Below are 10,000 nucleotides of genomic sequence, written 5' to 3'. Positions count from 1 at the left end.
AAGGGTCTGTTCCATTCACAAAAATGGGAAAAATCAAGTTGCCGACCCGATAAATATTTCGTGCCACTTAATAACAGTGGAGTGCTGTTTTTTTGGCCGATCGAATGACCTAATGATTGCTCCAGTACCGTCGAGTACACGTTTGAGGTTGTTTTTTTGGATCCGATCTTTTTGTTGATAGAAAAACAACCGCAATATCAGCAAAAACAGCACCCGAAAAAATTTAGTCTCACTTGGTAGTACTTTATCTCTGAAATATTTTGTACCAAAGAGGTTAAACCTGTCAAGATGAAATTGTTCAGTCGACCGATCAATAAATCGATCATTCACCCTTACCTCGCAAAATATCAGGGTTGCTGCTACAGGACCAAATTCCCCAAGAAATATTTTGAGGTCCTGATCCTTTTGATAAATATCAACAGAAAAAAATCTTAGTAAATCAAATGAGTTTTATAAATTACTAGTATGGTAAACATCAATTCCTCTCAGTTCACCTTTTCGGCTCTTTCTTGGAAACGACTTATGCACGCCAGCAATCCCCAGAGTCGGCTTTTCTTTTGGTTAGCACCAAGAACATGGAGTCTGGCCACTTCCAAGTTATGCGCAGTCGTAGTGAAGGTCCATTTTTCTAACCATTGACACACACTGTTACTTCAAATTCCTGAGCGTGCGTAGATGAGCCGGAAGCCCGTGAATTGCGGACTTCCTGTCTTGGAAGTGATCAGAGTCGGTGTTCTTGGTGCTGACCAAAAGAAAAGCGGAGTCTGGGGACGAGATTGGCTCGCCAACAGCAACTATACACAACACATGCGTGGGCGCTCAAGTGGGCCTTTTAGTTAAATTAAGAATGGTTACAATTCTCATGTAGCAAATGCAAACTAAAGTTGTGGCGATTAAAAGACACTGCGTCTGTTCGCTTGTTAGATAAGTAATTGACCATCGCTCATGACTGGGGTAAAATCAATCAAAAGTTAAAGCAAGCTTTTGAAGCAAACCAGAGATTTACAATGCTTGTTGTAAAGCCGGCAATCGTAATCTGCGTGCACAGGTCCCGAATTAGGGGGAGCCTGATGTTGTAGCCAGTCAAAAGGCAAGAATCTCTATAATCACCGATGTGTCCTTTCTGAGCAGACCCTTCCTATACTGAGAACGCTAATCGGCAGACATAATTAATTAATCTGTACGAGTAAAGAACAAGTCGTGTTACCTTTAGCTTCTTAAGTTGTCCTTGGAGAGAGTCATGTAATTTATTATCATTTGTAGTTAACTGCGAGTTAATGGCTTCGTATGCGACAATGTCGAATTTTTTTTTCCGTAGAGAAAGATGGTTCACAACCTGGTGGCAAAGGTGAAATAAGCTATGTGAGTTACTTTTTAGTCAAAGAAGAAAAAGTTCCTTGGTCAAAGAAAAGCTAGTATTTTCGTTCAGACAAGGAACAAAGAAATAATGCATAACTGTAAGAGTGAAATTCTTTTCTTTCGAAATATACAGCAGCGACGTCGACTGTAAGAGTGAAAATCCATACTCACTTTAGGTCTCATGGCTTCTGCTTGCGTTCCGACAACGCTAGTGTGAGATTCATGTATTTTGTTGAGGACTCTTCAAGTTATCGAATGGGCACCAAACAACAACAAAACACACCTTAAGATAAAGGCCAGCGTAAGTTGAGAAATCGTACACAACAGCAACCCTGGTCCAATTAAAATACTCCACCAATTTGATTTTAGCTTCATTAAATGACTCCGGTATTTGCGCAAATGTGATTCCAAATGGGTCATCGAACACTTCCTGTGTAGTTCTTATATAGGTAACCTGTCCAGAAGATAATGATACAGATTTACAGATATCTTCAGTCACGAGTGTTTTCGCTAGGGTTTCTGCACCTTACTGTGTGTGCTCGTGGAATCAAGAAATTTTTTCGTGTGAAGAGGATTTAGGTTGTCTTCGTGGAGTGAGTCAGCTGTTTTCGTTCGTTGTTTGGACAGATTAAAGTGGTAGTTTGATATTGATCTCCAGTTTACTGTTTTATCGTTGGGAACGAATGTTACTAAGAGTTAAGGGAGTTAAGACGGAACCGGGAAATCGGGGAACCGGAGTCTGGGAACAAGTTCACAGCGGTAATCCGCAAACACTTCAAAATGGCTGACGAAACCACGTAAGAGGGTGAATTTAACAGATCTTCCAACTAAAATACTGATATGAAAGCAAACTTTTGAAACTAGAGCCGCTGTTTGCTGTCATTGGACTACTCGCTTTCATTCAATATTGCCCAAAGGCTTAGTCATTGGACAAAGTATTTCTGGGTGAGTACTCGAAGTGTGGCAGGTTTCTTTACAGGTCACAGGTCACAGGTCATTGTTTTACTTATACAGAAAGCATCCTGAACATTCATAATAGCTAACCTTAGGCCTAAAAACTTTTCGTTAGGCCTAATTAGGCCCAAGGTTACCTTTTATGAATGTTTAGGATACTTTTCATTAGTCCTAACTAGGCCTAATTAGGCCTCACTAATCAATCTAAGGCCTGATTAGGCCTAAGGTTAGCTTTTATGACTGTTTAGGATGCTTTCTGTATTAGTAAAACAATGACTTGTGACCTGCAAAAGAAACCTGCCGTTCGAAGTCGACCTTCCTGCAATAATTGCTAACATTTGTTTCGACGTTTTAACTTTTTGTTTTGCTGAAATCTGCATCTTTTTTCTGAGTTCGCGTTTGTAGGTGCTTGTTCCAAAATTATCGGCAGATAGCAGCGAGGAAGTAGCAGGTCGAATTGATCAAATAAGGCAGACTTTCAGGGAACTTAACATTTTATTTATTCAACTTAGTGGCTCACTGCAATCATGAAACAACCTGTGAAGAGGTTAACCATACGTTCACCAAACTGATGGAATTAGTGAAAAAGTTTGGAGAAAACAACTGTACTTGATCATGAAACTGAAAAATATATAGGCCAAGTTTTGAACAAAAAACTTTTTACCTTGTATTATTTGTGAGGGATCGTGTCTTCTGTGTGGTTTTTGTACCGCTGTAAGCGACTTTCTGGGACTTTTTAGCGTCGGTGTTTTCCCTCTATACCTCAATGTATGTAATAGAACCCGGGCCACACTGGTGGGAGGCGAGTGCTCTCACAAATGCGCCATCCCTGCACCCCGAAATTAGCTAATTTTGCTTTCCGGGGAGGCTTTATGCACGAAAAGGTTGAAACACACCATACCGATCGGGTCCAAGTTCAAATTTGTTACACACCTGGTAAGCGATGGTGTTTTGTCTTGCCCTATCAGCAATATTGAAATGAAAGCGAGTAGTCCAATGACAGCAAATAGTGGCCTTAGCCTCAAAACTTTGCTTTCATATCAGTATTATGATAGTAAGACCTGTTAAATTCACTCTCTTTATATGGTTTCGTTATCCAATTTGAATTCTTATACGGAATACGGCTGTAAACTCGTTCCCAGTTATGGGTACCCCGTTCCCCGTGGGGAACCCAGTCGTTTACCGTTTCGCATGGGATCACTAGTCCTTGATCAAAGTTAACGACTGAAACATTGACCGTGTCACTCACTGTCTGACCTTGAAGATTAGAATTCAACCAGTAGGATTAAAGATCGGAAACAAAATAATGGTAAACGGACTAGTGAAATCGATGGTATTTGCTTGATGAAACTAAACTTTTTACCATAAGTTTTTTGTAATATCCAACGACGTGCAAGACACTGGTAGCTTCAGTAAGTGTGTTAGGGCCAAGTATCAAAAGCGCCTTTTTCTCGTACATAAGAACTCTATCAGCATATACAACAGCGTTATCGGGGTTTTTCTGTAATCAGTCAATCAATCAATTAATCAATCAATCAGTCAGTTAGGCAATCAATCCAACCGTGACGCAATGGAAAATGACAGTCTTACGTGAGTGTTAAGGGTGAAAAGTTCAATGTCATATTTCCCAAAGAAATCGTTGAATTCCAAAGAGTTTTTGGCGACATCGAGTGCTAGCTTAAATCCCTTTGTAGTTGGTCCTTCCGTGTCCCACGTCACCAAATTTCCAATAGTAATACTGGTCTTGTCGCCATAACTCTTTAATAATCCACACATAAAGATGAAAAACACGGCAAAAGACACCCCATTGATCATCGCCGTCATTTTTGACGAAAAATGGTTAACGATTACACCTGAAAGAAAACGTTACAAAGTCATTGTCATTTTCTTGTTTCTTCAGATGATTATTGGTGCAAGAGGTATCCATTCTCCGTCACCAATTTTTAATTCCAGAAGGAGGGTTTTATGCTTTGTCTCCAGCCTTCCCTTCTCGTAGAGGGGGAGAACCTCCGCGAAAAAAATGGCTGATATTGCACGTAAACCAGCTGTAAAAGTGGCACGAGGATAGTGGAGTGAAGGTAGGATTTAGTTTTTATTAGAATATTATTATTTCCGCCGCTGTTCCTGGGGTTTCAACCGATTAGATCGACATACATCGTTCAGCTACTATTTTCACAACTTGAAACTCTCACACGCCATGACTGGGTTACCTGTGGAGCAACATATTTTGGGGCTTCAGAGAGAAACATTTTATCTTGTTCGCTGATTCAGACACTGAAAGCACATGTTCCAAGTAATGGCATATGATGCAAATACAATAGCAGCTAAAAGGTGAAAATGCTGGATTTAGCCTTTTGGAAATGTTATGAATAAGATATTTACTCTAATCTTCATGATAAAATCGCCAGTACAGAACTCCCAGCAGCGGTATGTTGGAAATGCCCAAAAGTTTTTAGTTTTTTTCAGCTCGTCTTTTGTACGAGCATCATCCGCCGATGTCAATTTTTGTTCTTTCAATTGATAGTTTCGCGGTTATCATGTTGGCTTGTTATAGCTGGAGGTCACCTCATTATTCACAACACTGTTAACATCGAAAATTTAGAGCTGGTTACCTGTGTAGCTGGTGTAACGTTACTGTGTAACGCAGCTGGACTTGTAATAAATTTAAAGGCCTGGCCATACACTTGCAACATTTCAACGCAACATCTTGCAACATTGTTGCATGATGTTGCGACATGTGTTGAACGGGTTGGCCAAACGCACCCAAAATTTTCATCATTTTTAACGCAACATGTGAATGTTCATGTGTCCCAGGTCCCTGGCGCGCAAGAAGTGGACCTCACACGCATGTCCTAGCGCAACAATGTTGCGTGAACGTGGCCAAACGAGTACAACATCATACAACATTCAAAATGTTCCACGAAAAATTTGACTGTTTTCAAATTTGATCCAACGTCATCCAACATGTTGCAACATGTTGCAACATATCGCAACAGGGTGGCCAAACGTATGCAACATGTTTTGCCCAACAATGTTGCAAGATGTTGCGTTGAAATGCTGCGAACGTTTGGCCAGGCCTTAAGAGTCCAAGTGAACCAAAGAAACGATTTTAATCCATAAAATTCACTTCAGGCAAACTATAATGAAAGGATTGCGAGCACATGGCAAAACTAGTGTCTGATTGGTCAACAACTATCACGTGGCATCGTAACAGCTGGTACTGAAGAGGTGGCCGAAATGTCACTCTCGCAATCTGCTCTGAAACAAACAATTTCTTTGACGTTGAATATTGTGGTAAAAGGCAAATCGAAAGTGGATCAGCGTTGTCTGTACTCTTATCGACAACGATATTCGTCATCATGGTGGTCAAAGTTTGTTATGGACTCACTCTGCTGCGCCTCGTAAGTCCACAACATTTTGACCACTGTGATGACGTATATCGTTGTCGGTAAGAGTACAAACAACGCTGAACCAATCCCGTTTTGTTAATTTCACTGGTTTTTTACCCGGGCTACGCTTGTGTTTCACTCTCCATTGCCTCACTGGTTTAACTTTGATGTAACGCTGCGGTAGATGCACGTTATTTCCGATCCGATAACCCGTTCCAAATCAAACCTAGCTAGGTCACCCATTGCGTTTGTTTGTAAACACCAAGCAATGTTCACCGATACGTTATCCGGTGTTATGAATACCAGACTTCAATTGGCTGCAGAAACATTTACATCTTTTGTTCTATACGTGGCAAATTGCTGTGTTCTTGTAACGGCATCTTATGAAGAAAGGAGCATATAACAATACACGCCATTCATGGCCGGGTATCATGCAGTTTATTTTATTTGCAGTTTGCTTCTAATCCTTCCAAAATGTATAAACCTACTTCTGCGCAACATGGTGTAAATGTTGTCGGTCAAATGCAGGCTCAAGTTGAATCCGTTTTCAGGGTCGAAGCGTAAGATTTTGAAGGTGTACGCTCACGAAAAATGTTTCGAACGCCGAAGGCGCTCCAAAGTAGGGGGGTCTAGGGGCATGCACCCCCAGAGAATTTTGAAATTTAGGGTAACGGAAATGCCATTTCCGACTATTTTTGAAGGACATTTCAATAAATAAATGCGAAGGAAAATGCAGTAGTTAGTTTGTTTATTTTACCCATCTGCTGAGTTTTCTTTGCAGCAAGCTACAACACAAACAGGGGGTTTACAGTACAAGCAAAGGGCAAGACAACGCACGCTCTGTTATAACATCATTATCATCATCATATCCTTAAAGAATAACCGGGAACTGGAGGGCTGGTGATACTCAAGAATGACACTGTGTGGGGGCTTCGAAGAGTAGAGTGTTTTTTTTTTCCTTTCGTGCACTATTACGTTTCTTGCCGTTAAGGCCTAGCCAAACGGGTCCACTGAACATGTTAGTGTAACATCATCCAACTTTGTTGAATCGAACATGTTGCACTCGTTTAGCCACCATGTTGTATGACGTTATAAGTTGTTGAACGAAGTTTGATTTCCATCAAACATCGTCTTGAACATCATCCAACGTTTCTTTTGTTCTAAGGTATGAACAATAGCGTTGCATTCGTTCGGCCATCACATTCAACAGTGTTGCACGCGTGCGTGCGCTGCGGCTATCGGTATCCATGGTAATGGTTAATTCGTTGCATATGTTTCGGGCGTTGGCACGTCATGTCTGAGCGACGAAAGCATAAGCAATCTCTCTTCGAACAGATAGCCTTTCTTGCGTTAAAAGCTGTCAGGGTCATGGCGCCAATGTATCTGCGGGATCTTTTGCAAGTCAAGACCCCTGGACGCTACTCCCTACGCAGTGACGCCCTGGGTCTTCTCAAGGTTCATCACTGACACCTGTATGTTGCAAGACCTCTGGAGACCGGGCATTTGCTGTTGCAGTTCCCAGATTCAGGAACAGCCGTCCTCTTGCTATCAAAGAAAGTGACTCTATTGATAATTTTAAAAGGAACTTGAAAACACCAACATAGCGAGAGTTTGTTTTCTAAGGATTCTGGAAATATTTTGGTTCCAGGCCCTTGAGTCCAAAATTCTGGATCCACCCTTTTGCATTCGTTTGACCACCTCGTTCGACACTTTTCAACAGCGTCCAACAATGTTGGATGATGTTGGATCCGTTTGGCCAGGCCTGTGTATGGGTTAATGAAAAGATCCTGGAAATACTCACACACAGAAACTCCATTCAGTTTAATTCGAAATTTAAAAAAAGTTGGCCAGATTTTATAATGACTAAAGAAAAATTAATGCCTCCATGGAATAAGGATTCCCGGTTTCAGCTGTACGCACGGGCGTAAGTGCGTATATGCACGCTACGCCCCTGGAACTTTTTACCTACAATACTAGACATATTTAGTTGGAACACTTAGCGAATGGTCAGAATCATCGTGTTACAAGATCGTAGCTTATACCACATCCCCCTTCCCCCATTCAGGAAGGGGGAAACGGCGATGGGTGTTCCAACAAATGTGACGAGTATTGTAGCCTGCCAAAAATATTAAGATGTTGGTTAACTTTTGACAAGGAGTTGCGATTTCGGTTGATTCTACAGGGGCATAAACGTAACGTAAGAATCGTGCGTGTCTGGTCTTCTCGAGACAGAGGTGAGAGATGATTTCATGCAGACTGGAACGCCTAAATTGCTCTGTTGTAAACATGGCGGTTCACAGCACCAGTGAAGTTGTCTCTCTGGCCTTTCTGTGGACGAATTCCAGGACCTACCGATACAATTTGAGCAAGCTTTGAAAGCTAAAAACTTCAATAGATGCTGTATTTTGCCGGTAGGACTGGGTGGCTCGACACTTACAAGAAAATCTATGAAATGAGAATCGGGGGTCTTCCCTTGTCATGGAACCGCTGAATTACCCAGAATTCCTTTTGGGCATGAAGGAGGCAAGCGGAGACTGGTCCTCATCAAATGAGGAAAAAGTAGCGAGAAGAAGATTTCTAGGCGGATACTAAGGAGTATTCAAGGTGCGTGCTGTTAACGTAGACTTTTTATCATAGGAAATTCGGCTCTTGATGAGCTCCTGGCCTGGCCTTTAGTAATTTCTTGTCCAAGAAGCGGTATAATGTAAATAAGAGAGTAATGAGATTTATATTTGCGATTACCTGTCCTCTTACGTACCACTTAAGTCAAACTCTACATCTCTATGCATAAGCGCATTCAAAATTTCCTCATATTATAGTATAAAAGTAGTTAAAGAAAGAAAAGGCTTGTCCTGCATATATGAAAAATACGTTTCTCTCCCGTTCTCTTCTTATGCATGATCTTCGTGGAAATTACATTCTGTCCCTCAGTAAACCTATAACAACCAGTTATGGTCTTAGTTCTTTTTCTTACGTTTTTACTAAGTACGTTGCGAAATGCGCTACCTGATTTTTCCCGTACCACTGAACTAATCCGGGGCCGGATTTGTACAGCGGCTTTTCGTTTTGATTAATATATCTTTAAATATTATTTAATATTTAGTTATGTATCTGTATGTATCATGTATGTTAGCTGTAATGTCTCGAAGATATTATTCTGAAATTCGAGATGAAATAAAGTTTTATGCATGCCTGTATGTTACCTTCGGCAGGGCGCATGCGTGCACTTTGTAATCTGCGACTCCAGTGCTTACCATATGACACATAAAATGACTATTCTCTTGAATATATAAGCCATCGAAATCTTACGTTAAATTGTAATGACAAGGGCGGTTTGGAGCTGTGAGTAGGCGTGGGATTTGTCTCATATGGTTTAGGGGCCGACATATCCCTCCCTCAATGCCCGTACCGGGAGGCGAGGTCGATAGCAGAAAGCAGTGAAGGGCCAACTGCGTCCAAAAGCGATCGCACGGGCCGAAATCCCGGGATGACTCGTTTGGTACGACGCTCCAGCGCCACGTCTGGAGGTACTGCATATTTTTCTCGTCTCGTCTTCAAACATTCCGTCAGCGCATGCGTGCGTAAATGTTCAGCCTCTCCGAAACCTACAATACTAGACATATTTAGTTGGAACACTTAGCGAATGGTCAGAATCATCGTGTTACAAGGTCGTATTTTATACCACATCCCCCTTCCCCCAATTCAATGTTGTGTGAGAATTTTTCGGGCGACTACTAGTAGTTGTGGAAATCAACATTGGAGGAAGGGGGAAACGGGGATTGGTGTTCCAACAGATGTGACGACTGAGTATTGTATTTGCTTCAAGGAAATTGGCAAATCTGTAGAGGCGTAGATCAGAAGTCAAGTCTCTTAAGAAAATAAGTCAACTTGTTACTAAGATAAACGGAATATCTCTTCGCATGCTTTGTATAAAAAAAGGTGGGCAGTTGGTCTCAACATGATGATAATCAAGGAATATGTGTTGGAGAGTTTTTAGAAGGCCAAATAATAATAAATACTAGGTGGTGTGTAAAGGAACATCTTCAATATTCTGTGTACCGCATTTCCATGTAAAGTAGTTGACACTGTGTACTTTGATTAACGTAGCGTACACATGACATCGGGGGCTTTAATTATTATCGAGACGAGAATCGAGCAAAGTAAGGGCGATCTTCCTTGCACTGGTACTGATGTTGGCATTTGAAGGCGTGACAACGGTTAATGAAGGGAATAAAGCTAGAGAGGTGACGTCTTGTGAGGTTCGGTTAATAATATATCGAGTGGTGCCGATGTGGAGC

The 10,000-nt window shown here is 41.4% G+C and overlaps 1 protein-coding gene across 1 annotated transcript in view; it reads right to left on the bottom strand.

Annotated features, from left to right (window-relative positions):
• LOC138021718 (gamma-aminobutyric acid type B receptor subunit 1-like) overlaps positions 1–10,000 on the bottom strand; it is a 30,784-nt gene that overhangs the window by 18,653 nt on the left and 2,131 nt on the right. The window contains exons 2-6 of the mRNA XM_068868706.1: positions 3,904–4,166; positions 3,677–3,814; positions 1,643–1,813; positions 1,208–1,336; positions 337–402 (exon numbers count right to left, since the gene is read on the bottom strand). Coding sequence (XP_068724807.1) covers positions 337–402; positions 1,208–1,336; positions 1,643–1,813; positions 3,677–3,814; positions 3,904–4,137 — 738 coding nt within the window. The 5' untranslated portion in view covers positions 4,138–4,166. The remainder of the gene's footprint in view (positions 1–336; positions 403–1,207; positions 1,337–1,642; positions 1,814–3,676; positions 3,815–3,903; positions 4,167–10,000) is intronic.

This window comes from Montipora capricornis, chromosome 10 (assembly GCF_036669925.1).
Source record: "Montipora capricornis isolate CH-2021 chromosome 10, ASM3666992v2, whole genome shotgun sequence".
In the NCBI taxonomy this organism is placed as follows: Eukaryota; Metazoa; Cnidaria; class Anthozoa; order Scleractinia; family Acroporidae; genus Montipora; species Montipora capricornis.
The sequence above is the reverse complement of the archived record's forward strand: the minus strand, read 5'-3'. Positions and strand labels throughout refer to the sequence as shown.